General features: G+C 43.0%; 1 protein-coding gene across 9 annotated transcripts in view; it reads right to left on the bottom strand.

The window, feature by feature from the left end:
- USH2A (usherin) overlaps positions 1–16,831 on the bottom strand; it is a 385,399-nt gene that overhangs the window by 4,409 nt on the left and 364,159 nt on the right. For 7 of the 9 annotated variants that reach the window (XR_010428978.1, XM_064648230.1, XM_064648234.1 and 4 more), the window contains 6 exons: positions 8,468–8,677; positions 7,051–7,289; positions 6,270–6,487; positions 4,198–4,374; positions 3,123–3,206; positions 1,018–1,262 (listed from right to left, as the gene is read on the bottom strand). Coding sequence is in view for 8 of the 9 variants with exons in the window: in XM_064648230.1 (XP_064504300.1) it covers positions 1,018–1,262; positions 3,123–3,206; positions 4,198–4,374; positions 6,270–6,487; positions 7,051–7,289; positions 8,468–8,677 (1,173 nt within the window). In the remaining variant the exon portion in view is untranslated. Of the gene's footprint in view, positions 1–6; positions 787–1,017; positions 1,263–3,122; positions 3,207–4,197; positions 4,375–6,269; positions 6,488–7,050; positions 7,568–8,467; positions 8,678–16,831 lie in introns of those variants that run through there. The other 2 variants (XM_064648235.1, XM_064648236.1) reach the window with 2 other exon arrangements.

Genomic DNA, 16,831 nt, shown 5'->3' with positions numbered 1-16,831 from the left:
CTGAGACAAGAAGGAACAGAATGCGTGAAGGATGCAGGAGTCACTATCCTGCTTGATGGCACTCACAGGAAAAAGAAGCTGAGAAGTGACAAGAAGAATCATCTCACGGCCTGTGCCTGGGAAGAAGCGTGGAAGTGGAAGGCACGGCTGTTTCTATTCTCAGCCTCATAACAATTTCCATATTCCTTTTGTTTTGCTTTTTCTCAAGGGGTAGGATAGCACTACTACTCTGCTATATGATGGAACGTGTTTTTTATGCATTCTTTTTCAGAATTATAATTTGGCATGATAAAGATTACAGAAAACCTTCCTCTTTATCACTCCCCAGCAGTCTTCCTCCCACGTCTCTGGTGGTACCACCACAGGTCTGTGTGCACAGATGCACGCATGCATTTTGTGAAGGTCCTTAGCTTTTTCCCTGATTGCTCTCTCTCTACTCCAAACCTTCCTGGCATGCAGCTTGTCCTAGAGCATTCCAGCTGGGTGGTGGATGGATACTAGAAAGAAATAGAGCCTCTCCCCAAGTCCTGCTTTTTGCAGGCATATCTCATGGATACCAGACAAAGACTGTCATATTGATCCTGGTTAGCCATCCACAGCAGGCAGTGGGGAACACATGAAAAGTTCCTCTGAAAAGCACATTTTATCACCTACCTTCTCACAGCATGCCAAGGACTTTTCAACTCTATTGCAGATGTCAGCTAACATGAGGTGAGAGCAGTGGCTTTGTATTTTCTCTGACTCCAGATTCAAAGTTTGTCTTTGGCATCAGAAGCATTTCAGGACCTGAAAACCAGGTGCCATAGGGCTCTGTTTAGACTATGCACCTGTAGCCTGGCTCTCAGTGCCCATGTAGCACCAGACAGTCCTTTTCCTACACTGGACAGCCTCCATTTGGTAACCAAACGAGCAATAAAATAGCAGAAAGAGGAATAAAAACTCTTGTGTGTGTGTGTTTGGGGGCCATATAGAAATATAATGTTATGGATACACAACACTGTATTTTGGCAAACGTACCGGGTGGGTTTCACCTGATGAATACACACTCATTGGTGATGTTCTTTTCTGGAGTGGAACTAAAGGAGGCCTGTCTCGTGCATAGGGTTGCTTTTTGACCTTCCTTTGAAGAATTAAGGAGAGAAGAATAGCCAAGAGGATCAAACCTAGAACTACCATCAGCACTGCAAACCACAACTCGTTGTAGAATTTTGCATGTTTAGACTCTGCTTTGTCCTTCTCTCCAGGTGTTGTCAAGATCAGACCTGTAAAAAGAGGGATTAGGGGAGAAAGGGAATGTTATTTCAGAAAGCATTTAACAATATGCTATCTCTTTCTCCACTAATAAATTAGGCAGAAATTTAAGTAATTTTGTAGTCATGTTCTTTTTTGCACTTATGTTCAAGGTGGCATAATGGTTCAATATGCTCATAGGCTATAATAAAAATCTTACTACCCTCAAGAGACCCTGCTTAAAGTTCTGGCATTGCTGCTTAGGCTGGAAATCACCACTGCATCAGCAGCTCTTCTGAAAGGAGGTGGTAGAGGTGGAATGTGAGGAAAAAAGGGTTCTCCAAATAACCTTGAGTGGAAATGACTATGGTAATTTCAGAGCAGTACAGAGGACATTTGCTCCAGAACTGTGTAGTGGCAATTAACAAAAGAGGGGGGGGAAGGCTTAACTGAAATAAGTGATACATTAATATAAAAGCAAAGAACATGAAACATTTTTCTCCTTCCCCCCACCTGTTAGGAAAAACCAGTCAACTTGGTTGGCTTTGCTCATACACAACACAAGTGTAAGAAATCTCAGTGACAAGATTTCCTGGTTATTTCCAATCCTACATTCATTTCCAGACTCTTGGCTAAGGAATTTCCATCACGTTCACTTGCAAGCCTCCTCAAAAAGTTGCCTACGGTGCTGATAGAGCTTGCAGTAGACTATGGGTACAAGCATCAATCAAAAGAACAAAGGGGCAGAGTGTGGAAGGTGTTGGATGTAGAGCAACTGGGAACATCTTATAATGCCTTTACAGCAGCCTTGCCTGAAATTCTGCAGGAGGATGGAGTGAGAACATGAAAAGTGTTATAAGGGAAATGCAGAGTAAAGAGTAATTGCAAAGACAAGACAGATCTATTTTAAGAAACCAAACAAGATGCAACTCAAAAAAGAACTTAATTAATTAAACCCAATATATAATTTAGAAATGGTTCAAACTTAGCTTTGCTTCATAGAAAACTAAGAAGTTAAAAAACTTTCACTGGAACTCTTTACTGTTAGGCATCTACTACTTAATGGACAAGAAGTGACTGAGATGTCACCACACCAAATTCCCTTGCTTCCACAAAACAGGCAAAAGCCTCATGAACAGAAGGGAAATGGCAGGTGTTATAAACTGGGTCCTGACAATATCTTGTATGACATTCTTATAAACTGGCTAGTGGAACGAATCCCAGGTGAAACTGCTGGTTGGTCATAGGAGAGGAGCAGGTGCATATCCCTTGCTGGGCTGGGCGGGATGCAGGGAGGAGAAAGGATATGTATTCTGTCAAACTGAGGGAGAACTTTGGAGGACAGGATTGAAATTCAAGATAATCTGAATTTGGAAATAAAATCTAGAAGAGAGCAGATTCTATTTAGCAGGAAAAAGCACAACATTTTGGAGCACTATATTTATGTAAAAATAAAATAAAAAATATTACATGTATGGAGAGAGGATCTGAAGCCAATCATGAGAGTTGTCCCATCCCTGGAAGTGTTTGAAGCCAGGTTGGATGGGGCTTTAAGCAATGAGGTCTAGTGGAAGTTGTCTCCCATGGCAAGGGAGTTGGAACTAAATGGACTTTAAGGTCCCTTCCAACCCAAAGCATTCTATGATAATAGTTGGACTCAATGATCTTAAGGTCCTTTCCAACCTAAAGGACTCAACAATTCTATGATGTAAAGGAACACAAATCCATCCACGGCAAACCCACATATTATCTACATACCTCATACAGTAAGGCACTAAGGAATCCTCTGATCTTGCAATGAGATGCCATCCTGCCTGTCATGCACTAATATCAAATTTCTAGCACAAAAACATAAAATGAACTGGTGCTAGATAATTTCTTCTCATATTTACCAACTCCATCTCCAGCGTTGTACTTGATGACTGGTGTCATGGCACTCCCTTCATCAGTGATGCAGGTCACTTGAAACAAAAAAGCTGAGCAAAAAAGGTTAGAAAATACTGTCAGCAGCAGAAATAAAAATTCTGTAGGTGCTGCTTTTTCACCATGATCCACCAGCAGAGCTGAACAAGTCTGAGAAAAAAACAAGGCAAGTATAGCACATAACCCACCATAATGCACCTGAGTCCCAGACCAGAGCCTCACAATCCTTTATATAGGGGTATTGAAATTCTAAACTATGAAACATGGTAGATCATGGATAATCATCATAATGATGTTGCTACAAAATATGTTCCTCTTTCACCACTCAATCCTCTCTCTTCCAATGTAACTGGCAACTTTCAATTTATTTATCGTTTTGCCCTAAATCCCTAATGCTTCATTCATGGCTGACACAAACATGTTAAGAACATTTGAATTAGAAAAAAAATAAAATTATTAGCACCACTGCAGTAATCAGGATGGTAAAAAATAGATTATAAAATCCTTTGACAAACAGAACCCCCAACGTCTTAAAAACAGAGAATGGGGTTTTTTGTGTTTTTTTCTTTTTATTCTTCCCACACACACACATTGACAGTTTCCTTTTATTTTAAAGACTGCAAATTTCTAGGAGAAACTGCATTTCAAAACATGACTGGTTCCAAGACTTACTGACTTAATTTGATTCAAATGAAAATTCAAATGCCAGTCTTTTCTGGAGCTGAAGATTTCTATGTATTTCCCAGATTGTAGCCCTGAAGGGTGGAATTGCAACAGAACTCTAGGATTTGGGAAAGCTCAACCCTTACAATGAGCCAAAGCAGTCTCACCCAGTCAGGTGTAATGTTTAAGAGGAAGTTTAGCTCCATGGATTTTTTTTTTCAAGCATCTGCTTAGATGCACATCAGAGCACCTGTAGTAAACTCCTACGCTCTTAGCTTGGGACTGCAATGGAGAGTTTTTCTCAAATTTTAGCACACAATAATATTCATTTAGCTCAACAGACTTTTCATAGAGAGGAAGCTGTAGGAAACTGAAACTGACTTTTGTCAGATGTCCTTGGTAAATAGAGCTCGGTGTCAAAGCCACTGTAGATGCGCTGCCCGCTCTCAGTCACCACGTACTCCTTCAGGCGGCCGTTCAGCACGAACGTGCGACTCCAGTCTATGTGGATGGTAGATAAATTGCTGACAACAGAGAATGGAGCCATGTACCGAGGTGCTGCAAGAGAAGGAAAAAAGATCATTTCTAGCCAACAGGCTAGAAGTGATTCAGTGACCGAGTTACACAGTGAAAATACAGAGGGTCTCCATGATACAAGCTCTGCGTCTCATGCACTCCCTCTCTCTCTCAGACATATGTGTATGATTAGGGGAGATACAAGGAGAAAAGACAAAGCTGCTGTAGCATGCTAGTCTCTGCATTGAGAAAGCAGAAATATCTAATATCTTGAAAATAAAGATCTAGAACTCCCTCTCTTCACCTTCATGTATGTGGGACAGACACAAAAACTGTATAAATAAAATTCCAGCTTAAGGTGGGGGACAGGAAGACACGGGAGGGTATGCAAGCTTGACTGCAGCAGGCTGTGCTGTGGGAAGCCAACTGCTAAGCAGGGGGCTCTCTTCCAATCCCCAGAAACTGCCAAGATCATCTTTAAAACATGCACATACATGAAAACAAGGGGTTTCAGAAAAGCAAGAGCAGATGGCAGATAGAAAAGAAACCCAGAACTCACTTCAGGAAGGAAAAGTTCATCAGTTGGGCTCAACAGCTTGCTGATAAAAAACTTCATTTAAGCTTGAGGTGGTCCTTTCTTGTGGTATTGCCATTAAGCCATCTGCCCTATATATGATGCTCCGTTCATAAGAAATCTGCTTGTCCAGCTTCACTTTGCTGCTAATTGCCCACTGTCACTAAAGCAAGCCTTCCAGGCAAGAGGAAGGAGACAGACAGAGGGACTCTGAAGACCAGGTATGAAGAAGACAGTAAGGCAAGAAAAGCAAGACTGAATGAAGAGGGCTGTAGATCTAGTAGGTGGGGGTTTTAAAATCACTTTCAAATCCTTTTGTTCTGTGTGTCTCACCAGTTCCTTATGAATTTTGTCCACTTAAAAATCATAATCATGTTCTAGCCTTTTAGTTTGCAATTTAATAAAACCCAGCTTTTGAGATAAGGATCTTTCTTTTGTTTGTTTTTTTACTTTTGTTTTCAGTGGTGACATGAAAGAAAATCTGGGCCTGTTCCACCGGAAATTTTCAACTAAGGATGTATCAGATACATTTTTAGTAATTACTTGCAGAAGTACTAAATGATGCAAAAGGGATCTTCAGAAAGGTGATTCTGAAATCCTGACATGAGATTGTATGATAAAAAGTGAATATCTTCTTTGCCCTGACCTGACAGACTGAGGTGAAATGCCCATCTCATCTGTTATGGAACGACTCTGGCTACAGCACTATAGATCTTTTCAATAAAAGCTGATGTTATACTACTACAAATGCAGTTTTGATGGCAAAATCTATTCTGCCTGTAGGCACAGGCCCTGCATGCTTAATTTCCATGCAGATCACCACATGGCCTTAAAGCACTGCCTGTGGTAGTTAGATAGCAATGCATTCTTAATTCAGTGTCCACAAGGATCCAATCATTCAGATGACATCCAAGGAAAGCTCCTAGCAGGAGTGTGGCATGAATTAGGACAGTAAGATTGTTCCTGAAAAGAATCACCAAGTCTCTTTCAAGATCTCCACTTTTCCAAGGTATTATTTATGGCAGTGTATTTATTACTACACCTCACCCTTCTGGTAATACTTGAACATTTTATGTTCTGCAGCTTTGCTGCCCATTTTCAGTAAAATAAAAGGTTTCCAGGCTCCCAAGATAGAGGAGGTGACATCAGATGATGAGCAAAGAAGTGTTTTTGAAGGTATGAGCAGTTAAGCCCCAGAGCAGAATTTCAATGATATGCTGCAGAGACACGGTGACCAGGGACATGGAAGAACAGGTTTCTGGGGACATCATCTTCCACAGAGGAGGGGAAGTCATTTGGCTCTAGGCAGCCCCAGGCCTCAGAAGCAGGTATCACTGATGGCTGAACCATTTCTCATACTCACGCTCTTTTTCCGTGGTGAAACCAATCCATTCAGAGGCGCTGCTGCCAACAGAGTTGTAAGACACAACTCGCAAGTTGTAAGTTGTGTAAGGCTCCAGGTTGGACACATTGGCACTCTGTCCTTTTCCTGTGTACTTCACCTCAGTTGGGCCAGGGCTGCACGCCTTCACTGCTGGCTGTAGGTTCAGAGGACATGCCATATACACATGGAGCTCGTAGCTGAAGAGAAAGTTGAGATTTTGATTAATAAAAAGCCTTAGTAATGTAACAACCAATCATATATTTCATGCTATTTGCTGTCCATCTGGCTACTGGAGAAAAAAATGGACCTGATCCCAGTCTTTCTCTTGGAGATTTTGATCCTAATGGTAGGATAACTGAGCAATTGTGGTTGTAAGTCACACTTACAAGGAAACTGTTGATGTCTGTTACCTTGCTGCTCACTTTTGCAAATCAGGATTTGCCTAAGTAACTCCTGGATGCAGCTACCTCTTCACTGCAGTTTAACTTACTACTTCTTGGCTGTGCAAGCACAGCCATCAGACAATCACCTCCACTCACAACAGCTCATCCTTTCCACCTTCATCCTCCCCAATATCCTGCTCAGGAGCAAAGCAATTATTGCATGTAAACACTTCCCAGACGGTATTCAGGCCACAGGGAATATCACCACCAACATGGTGAAGAAGGAGCACGGCTGCCACAACTGTCCAATGCTCTCAGTCCTGTGATTCCAGCTCAAATTGTTCCACCACCACCTCTAGCCGAGTGGCAGCTCCTACCTGGTTACAATGCCATTGGGTGACTGAGGGGCACTCCACTGGAAAGAGGCGTTTCTGGAGGTCACGGTGCGGATCTGCGGGGGAGGCTGCTCTGAGGGTGGAGCCGGCTGTGTGGTGAATTGAGCCATGGGTCCTTTGCTGCAACAGTTGAAGCAGGTGCAGGCCTCCACGCCAATGGAGTATGTGGTAAAAGGTTTTAGTCCATGTATTGTCTGCTGGGTGGCAGTCCCTTCTGACAGCTATAAAAATTAAGAGGGAACCTGTCATGGCTTCAAGCACCACAAGTACTAAATAAGAGTTATGGAGGTGAATCAACTTCAGAGGAAGACAGGCAGAAGATTCTACATGTTCTTTAATCTGACATTAATGCAGCTGTTGTGAAATGTTGGGAACTCTGCATTTTTCCCCCATTACGAAGTTAAAGGGCACTCTTCAAAGGAAAAGACTCTGCCATCAGTGGCCTCACAGATGTCTTGAGTTGAGCTGTGACCACTGTATGTCAACTGCAAATGTCATTCTGAGGAACAGAGAAACCGAAAACCATTAAAGAGAGACTCTGGGATAAGTGGTACTGAAGCAAAAAATAAATTAATGTGGAACATAATAAGCGTGCTAGCAAACACTCATGCATATCTCACAAGCTTCCTCAATGTGGATACAAGAGACAGTACTGGGCAGTGTGATACCAGTGTGTCTGGTGGGTCAATTTACTCATAGACAGGAGAATGCACTCTCTGGTAGGTACCTCTAAGTCGAGGGCCAACAGGATGCTGCTCTGCATTCACACAATGCACCAGCCATGGTGCTGAGCAAGCCTGTTATGAAACTCTCCTATGCTGACCAAGGGAGACCTGGCAGTTCTGGCACAGGAACCACTGCCCTTGTTCTGAAACTGCTCACAGGGACTGCCACTTCACCTTGTTGCTGTATTCATTTGTTGGTATAGCTTTTTAAGCCAAAGAAATAAAAATATGTAGAAAACACCAACGAGGGACAACATCTGCTCTCATTTGGCAGCATATGATTTAGCAGAGTTCAGCAAAAAAAAGGAAGGAAAGAGTCAAGCAAGCAAAGGAAAGCACTTGGTACTTATTGATGCCAGGAGCCAGAGTGGAGCCAGCAGCATGGCAGGTGTGAGGGAATAGAAATGGAAGGCCATGCAGGCACCAGTGGGATGAACTGGCTGAATCAGACATGGACGCAGCCAACTGCACTAGAAGGAATAAATGGGTAATGTGAAATCAGTAGACAGCTTAAGCTCATGGACGGGATAGTGCATTGCAGAGCAGTCAACAGCGGGAGGCCAGGAGAGGAAGGCAGTCTGTGACCAACAGTAGCAGCTTGTAGGAACAAAATTGTTAAAGCTAGAAAATACAAGATGAAATGGAAGTACAGAAACAGTGCTGACAATACTCACCACCACATCAGTCCCTCTGGTATCATTGGAAAACAGTCTGTAGATACTGACCACCCCATTAGGCTTAAGAGGGGGGCTGATGTTCACCACAGCCACAGTGGATGCCACTGTGTTGAAGAGGGGAGCTCCCAGGCCCTCAGGAGGGGCAGGGCCTGTCCGGCAGCGGGACCAGCTGCTCGATGTCCGGCCCACTGAATTTACTGACCACACCTTTGGCAAAAAACAAGGAAACTGTTAGCAGAGGACTCAGGCCTACAAAATATCTGTGTTTAGTCAGAGATGCTACTGCAGCTGTACTGATACTGAGTAAAACACAGTGAAATGATGCCCATGGAAAAGGTCCCCAGCACCTGTGTTGACCCAGTGACTTTCTAACAGAAGAGTGGAATATTTTCCATCACCACATTTAGGGAAAAGAAGCCGAAGTCATGTCTCAGGCAGCGTGTGCTCCTGTGTCTCCACGCTACGAATTCCTGTGTCAGAACATGCAGAGTACTCTTGAAGGAGGTGTGATCAACAGGGATAATGTTCTCAAAGACATCTGAACAAAAATACTAATATCCAGTCGTGGCAGTTTCTCCCTTCTACATACTTCATATACACAGGCAGTCCTGGTGAATTCAGCCTGGCCCTGGCTGATACTTAAAAGTTACATTCACTTGACTGAATTGCACAAGCCAAACTCTAGTTACTCTTTTAGAGCAAGTGAGTTTTACAGGAACATCTTTCTCTTAAAAATATTAATGTATCAGTTATTGGGCAACATTTTCAGTAACTCATAATATAAATAAAGCCCACTGAAGTGTATAGGTAAGCCAGCCTCTTTCATTTATTTTTCACAACAACATTTGCTTTATTGCATGAGCACAAAGGCAATGGCTTCAGTTCCAAGATTTCAAAATTTAGCAGCTTGAATTAGACCTGATTAAAAACCACATGTCTCTATGAACTATGCCTACTGATTTTGTCAGCTACCCAAAACCAGAGTGATCTGCAGACTACATAAAACTCAGCACTTATTAAACACACTCTCCAACAAATCTGCATGAAAATTAAATTTTGCTTTCATCAAGGACTGAATAAACATATGGAAGGATGTATAATCTTATTTATCAAAAAGCATTTGTATAATTAAACACGAATATCATAAAAGGTTGCCTTAGGTCATCATTTGCATGAGTAAGTAATTTGTCGAATGTCAGGTACAATAGACAGAGTAGATGGATGCGTGAGCGTATAGGGTTAAATTAGACTCAATATTAGCCAACCACATAGTGATCAATCAGAATGATAGATCTAAATGGCAATACAAGAGGACTGTCTGAGCGATTTTTAGTATAAGTATTCCTTAGTAAGCTTTCATGTCGAACAGTTCTAACTATAGTAAAACACATTCTTATGTGATCTGTTCTGGGCAGAGATCCTGGGGAAGTGAATGGTGGGACTATGTCTTACAAAGAAAAAGGAGATTGAGAAGTAAGAGGTCTTCAAAATTGACCCCAAATCCTTCCAGCTTGCAATATTAAGTTCCAAGACCACAGGACACTTCACAAGGAGCCTGGGGAAGGAAAAAGGATAAAACAACTACTGTGGCTTTGAACGCTGTGGTTCTGCCAATTACAACCCAAAGCTCCTGCCTGATTCCATCAGTAACCCACAGAACCATCCTAAGTACAGATGATGCCCTACAATAAAAAGTTCAGCCGAAGCACTTTCATTTTCAGTGAAATCAGTAATACATCTCTGCTGCAAACTTTTCATAAAGTCAAACTCTGTTCACTTTACTGCAGTAGGTCAAACCCTCTGTCTCAGTTCAGTTCCATTAGCTACAAAGATTTACTCACAGTCATTTATTTCAAGGGGCATATTTCTTTGTGGAAAGAATAAGCCACATATGGTAAGAGCAGCTCTGAATGTGGCACTGGCATTGGCTCAGCACTTACCTGAGCTCAAACGCTCCAGTTATATCCAGGCTGTGTCCCTAATGAGCATGGAGCGTAACAGTGTTGGACTTGACCTGCTGAGCAAGCTGCCCACAGCAAAAGTGAAGGTGGGGATGTAGGAACAGAGATTTCCTGTGTAGCACAGGAATTCAGCTTCAGAATAGGAGCTGAATTTTAGAGAAGAGAGGGATGCAAACACCTCATTTGGGAAGCAAATACCTCACTGAGGGTTGGATGGAGACACCTTCCTTCATTGATCCCTCTCCTATCGTGGGTGCCTACACCTTGTCTTTCAGGAAAAAGTCTCAGTTCGAACCAACCAGGGCTTGCTCTTTCAAAACATCCCTCCCAGTCAGACACCTCAGCTGCCTGGCCCCTCAGTGACAGCACCCCAGGGCCTTGTTTCTGTTGCCCCCATCCCTGTGGTCACCCCCATGCCAGCCCCGGGACAGTGTCCCCTGCCATGACACACTGAATTACAGACCAGGGGCACAAGGCAGCAGGAGAGGCCTCTCCATGGTCCCCACACGATGCTGACACATACCAGAACTGGAAAGGCTTTAAACACAAACCCAACAGCACAGCAGTTCCCTTGCGATCATCTGCCCCAGGGCACAGCTGTGCTCTGGGGCACTGCTACTCCTAGGAAAGGAGCATCCTTCCCCATCCCAAGCAGCGTATGGTCCTCTTGTGCCAAAGAGCTGGGAGATTTGTAGCAGAGTTGAGTCCTGCTGAGCTTGAGAAACTCTGTTCCCCATTATCTCATTCGCTCCTGTATTTTGCGCAGGACTGACATGTACTTTGGAGGAAGTAAAAGATCAAACAGAAGGGTTGAAATTCCTGAGCGTTTCTACTGTCATAGCAGCCCAGCCACCCCTGAGAATAACAGAGAAAAAGAAGGAAAATGACAGTGGGGATGCCATATTTTGTCCCAGTGTCAATTCTCTCTTCACAGCTGCACCCAGAACATTATTACTGGGTGCCAGCAGCTTTGAATTGCTTAAATAGAGATGAAGACCCATCCTGCCCCGAAAAACATGGACAAAATAATGGGACCATGATGTGCAGATGAGTGTGTGGCTGGTTTGAGCCTGGGAATTGGCTGAGTCCAGGAGAAAAGCAACAGTGATGCTTTTGGAGGAGTGCTGCTGCCTTCCCTCCTCCTCAGCATCCCAGTGCCCCGTATCAGGCACCATAGTTATGCGTTGGGAGCCGAGCTGAGGAAGGGATGTCCTGCTTGAGTGTTAGCAGGGTGGTGACAGGGACATGCAGATCCTCCTTATCTGGCTGCTAATGCACTTTTTATCTCCTCCCTTAGGTGAGGGAGATGTGGCAAAGCCTCTTGTACTTGAGCAGCATTCAAAGCACTCTTCTGAGGTGATGGTGCTGTCCTGACACACTGCAGTCTGTTGTTACCTCATCACCAGGTTTGGGGTCATTAGTGTGGCTTGGGTTTCTAATAATAACCCTGTAAAAACAATCCCAATCCAGTGTAGCCTGGAGGAGACTGAGGGGAGACCTCACTGTGGTCTGCAGCTTCCTCACGAGGGGCAGTGGAGGGGCAGGCACCAATCTCTGCTCTCTGGTGAACAGTGACAGGACCCAAGGGAATGAAGCTGTGTCAGGGAAGGTTTAGGTTGGATATTAGCAAAAGATTTTGCACCCAGAGTGTTGGGATTGTCCTGTGCAGGGCCAGGAGTTGGACTTCAATGATCCTTGTGGGTCCCTTCCAACTCAGGATATTCTATGATTCTGTGCTCATCCCCTTCCATACTACAACTAAGGGGTTAAGGGACTTCTTCAGGAGGCAAGTAATTGAGGTTCAATCACATGCTCCAACGGAGGCAGTCAAGCCTGCTGCCTTCTGGAGTGAGAATGCCCAAGTGGATGATCCATCTTTGTTCTTGGGATGCTCCCAGTGATTCCTTTGGGGCTGTTTCACTTTGCATGAACACTATGAAATCCAGATTGACTGGGCAGAGCATGAGCAAGCAGGAGCAGACATGGTTTCCCAGCCCAACCTTTCCCTAGAGAGGTCGCAGGGCAGCTGAGGTTGAGGTCCACACTGGTGCCACATGCCTGTCTCTCTTGAAAAAAGGGCCAAGGTCATGGCCACATGTGCATGGGCCTGACAGACAGACATGCTCTGAGCGTGCCTGCTAGACAGACACCAGCTACTCAGCCCTGCCAAGACATATGTCCAGCAGAAAACCCCTAGGTGTCTGTGAATCTCTGTAATACCAGCTTCTGAGACAGCTGTGACAGCTAAACAGGACTTCTGAGGATCTAAATTCCAGATTTACACTGACCTAAGCTGGATTCCCTTAACTCCCTTTGCTTCTGCTCAACCATCTGTAAAAGGATGGATGGTTATAAAAATATTTCCCTGTGAGAATTGCTGTCCAAGTAAATCCTGGTCAGTGTTTGGAAACCCAGGGCAGTAAGTCCCCAGAACTGACTACACATGGAAATGCTGGTGTTTAGCCACTTCTCTGCATGAAGAAATGGGGCAGCATGGCAACAGAAACCACAATGAGGTTAAAATCAGACCTGCTAAAATCAGAGGTCATGGCTTCTCAAAAAGTCACCACACAACAGTCGTGGATGAAAGCTGTTGCCTGGCTGGCCTGGTTAAACTGAACTTTCACATTTTAGACCTTTGTAGAAAGCCTTTTGGGCTCACAAAAATCCTTTCTAAATTGTGATATAATCAGCGCCAAAATATTTAACTGCATTCATACAGAAACATAAAGAGCTTAATAGACCTCAGTATTACTTTCTTACAATTATAAAAGACCACACAGAAACGTGGGGCAAACAAGAAGCAATATCTTAGGGATGTTTTGAATCACAAAACACAGCAGAAAGCCAACAAAAGTTTCTCATATCTTCACTTTCTGAATATTCTGCCTCCAAAAGCATTAAGTCTGACATCATGCCGCATGGCTCAGCACCCTGCCAAAAGATGTGCTGCTGTTAATGGCTGCACTGACCCAAAAAAGCCAGGAGAGGGCTCCAAAATCAGTTAATGGGTTACTATTTAATGCTTTATCAATCTGCTGGCCCCTGGCCCAGACTGCACTTTGAAGTGGAGCCACAGAGAGAAGAGAAGGGGGAAACCTCTCTGGAGACCATATATTCAGAGGACTGAAGAATTCCAGTTACAGGTACCTAAGCCTGGGTTTTTTCTATCATAAATGAGCCTTCACAGATGTCTGCTCCTGGAAGAAACCTGTGATCAGTTATTGCTCAAAATGATCACAGGACAACCTCAAGGTTCCTTGGTGTAGTAAGAAGGAACAAAACCTATGAGGAGCAGAAAGGGAATTTCTGAGAAGAGCAGGCTCACCTTACCATGGTGAGCCTGTTCAGGCTTAGTAGAACTAACAACTTCTCCCGTAAGAGGAATAAGGGAAACAAAATCACAATGGACCTTGAGCAAAGATAAAGAAAAATCATTTTATTGTAGATGCTGACTGTGGAAGAAGCCTATGAGATGACACCAAACCTATATGAGTTCAAAAAGGATTTGGACAATGCTCTTAGGCACATAGTGTGACTCTTGAGATGTCCTGCACAGGGCCAGGAGTTGGACCCTTCCAATTCAGCATATTCTATGATTCTATGATTCTATTTTTCTATGATTCCTGCTGACTTCCCAGGTCAGGAAGAGCTGGGATACTCTGAATAGCGCAGAGTCCAGATGTTGTTCACCCTTCCTGCTTGCAGGAAATCAGCTGAAAGGAGAGCAGGCCAAGGAGCTGATTACCAACCAGCACTGGCTCCTGGCTGCCACCATGTTCAACAGGCACTGTGCCTTGTACTGCTTCTCACTGCAGTTAGTCTGCAGTGCCTCACAGCTGTCTCTGTGAGGGACAAGATCTCAGCTCTGCGTGTGTCAGCATCTCACACTGAGTTCTTGCAGGAACTCAGAAAACAGCCTTTTGCCTTAAAAAGGTCTCATTATTAAGTCACTACCTATCCTTGGCTTTGAGCTCTGCATAGAGCTGTAGGTAGGTAGGGCTGTAAGTTCTGGGGAACCACAAGGTCAGACCTAGCCACCCCTTTCACACACACACATATTCTACTCCTATGTGTAAGAGTCAGGTATGACTTGGGGCTCTGTCCTTAGGGTATCCATAGATGGCACACACTTGTGACTGCTGGTCTTTCCAAAAACGATTCAATGCTGTCACTACCTGGTGTGTGCCAGGAAAGACAATTGGTAGCAGAGAGGAGTTTATACCTTTCCTCTCTTTCTAAAGCTGTTTCATGGAGGCCTCATAGACACAGCACTACTTTGAGACTTTGCTTTGAATTTCTTGACTCAGATTTGTTCAGTTTCTAACCCTACACTTATATAAATGCAGAGTTTTCACAGTGTAATTATTTTCCAAGATAGTAAGATATTTTAGGGGCATATAAGATATGACATAATAAGTTCAAAAACACAGCCCCCCATTTTTAGCTATGTTCAAACAACGATCTGCAAAAAAATTGAGGAGACCACAATCTTGGCTGGTTAAAATTGGAGAAAACCAAATGATCTCCCTTTCACCATCAGTTGCAGCATCCTTCACAAGTCTTTCTGAACTGACCGCCGTGCTGCCTGGATGATTTGGAGTTACTTATGCAACGTCAGCACAGCTTAGAGCACAAAGCTTGTCTAGAGAAATCTAGCACTCAGCATTAGGATAATGTATTCACATCTGGGCACTGCAGTGTTGGGCAGGTATTAGCAAAGCAGAAACTTTCAAAAGTGGGTACAGTCTATGGTGGACAGAGCAAAGGCAAGGGAAAGAGAGCATCACATCCAGTCATGACCAGGGGCATGAGAAGGTAGTAAAGAAATGCGTGCTTTCCAAATGCCCCTCCTCGGATCCATACTTTTCCCTCTTCAACATTTTTAGTATCCTTATGGAGGTCATAAACATATAATGGGATAGATTTTAGGTCCAGACTTCTAGCACTGTGATAATTAGAGCCTCTTAACATTGCTATTTATCTCCACTGTTCAAATGCTAATAATAAAACTACTAAACCCCTTCTGAGGAAGGGAAAGACCAAAGGCAAAAATTTGGGACTTAAATAAAATGACCAAATTGTAAAGGAAGCTCATTCCATATAACATAGTATAATGCCAGTAACTAATGAGAGATGTAAACAGGTTTAACTCTAAAAGAGAGAAAATTAAATAATTTGTTTCCTATGGGTATATAATGAGATAGTTACCAAGTTCCCATGAGAGAGATAAGCAGATATTAAAAGGTCTTTCCAATACCTGTAATGGCTAAGGGCAACAGCTAATTCAATAGATTCGATCAAAATCACCACTTCTTTCTCTGCTTCTGATTTATTACTTTGGCTGTAGTTAGTCATCACTCATTTTAGTTTGCTTTTCAGCAGTCATAAATTATGCCTCATAAATAAAAAGATACAATCAAGGAAATCATATCAAGTCATCTACAGCCCTGGAGTATATTTTCCCTTGGTACTCACACTAATGTCTTTTTAAAGGCTAGCTTGCCATGATTTTGAATATGTCAGAATCACAATTTACTGAGAAGGGTCTTGCAAGAGTAGTGCTGTAAGAGTCTCATTGGTAATTCTGGAAGCCAAAAAATCCAGTCTAATATCCATACTTAATTTAATGAACAGAAATCAAGGTTTTGTTGCATCAACACACTTGAGTTTAAAATGGTGTTGACAAGAGAAACATAGTGCAGAAGTGGGGCTTAATGAACAAAATGGCCCTTCTCCCTACTGTATACCTTCTACTAGGGGAAAGGAAGCATCTCATTTTGCAAAAGAGTATTTAGAATGGGTATTATCATTAAATCAGTGAAACAATATAGTTATGTCTGCTTTACTTTTCAAAAGCTGAGGTCAAGCTTGGTAGTCTAATGCTGATGTAGTATGAGAAACTCTCTTTAATTGGAAGCAGGAAGAGTAATGAACCCTGTAAGAAAAAGCAGTTTTACAAAACAATAAGCAGGTTATGGAAGAAAGAACTACATTTTTCTTTTACGTCACTGCTTTGTAGTGCATCTTTCTGTTAGAGAGATGGGAAGAAATGGGAATTAAAACGATGAAGAAGAGCCATATAGAGGGATATTACAAATGGGTGACTATCACTGGTCAGCCAGAAAAATAGTTTAACCCCATTTTAAACTGCAGAAGTCATTGAGCTGTTTGTAAGTAAGTAAGCAGCACAAACTGGAGCTCAGCCAACAATTTGACAGACAGGCTAGTAAACCAAGTGTCCTTCATGTCTTCTCTGAAAAGTGACTAATAGGGCTAACATATTCTACACTCCATGTAGTTGGTCCTTAATATTCATGACTTTGCACCAATTTTTTTTTTTCTCTTTAACTCTCCAAAGTCAGAATAAGATTTGTTTTTACTTTGAGAAGTCAAGACA

The sequence above is a fragment of the Pseudopipra pipra genome, chromosome 3 (genome assembly GCF_036250125.1).
Source record: "Pseudopipra pipra isolate bDixPip1 chromosome 3, bDixPip1.hap1, whole genome shotgun sequence".
Taxonomy (NCBI): domain Eukaryota; kingdom Metazoa; phylum Chordata; class Aves; order Passeriformes; family Pipridae; genus Pseudopipra; species Pseudopipra pipra.
Note: the sequence above shows the minus strand (reverse complement) of the source record. Positions and strands in the feature narration are given on the sequence as shown.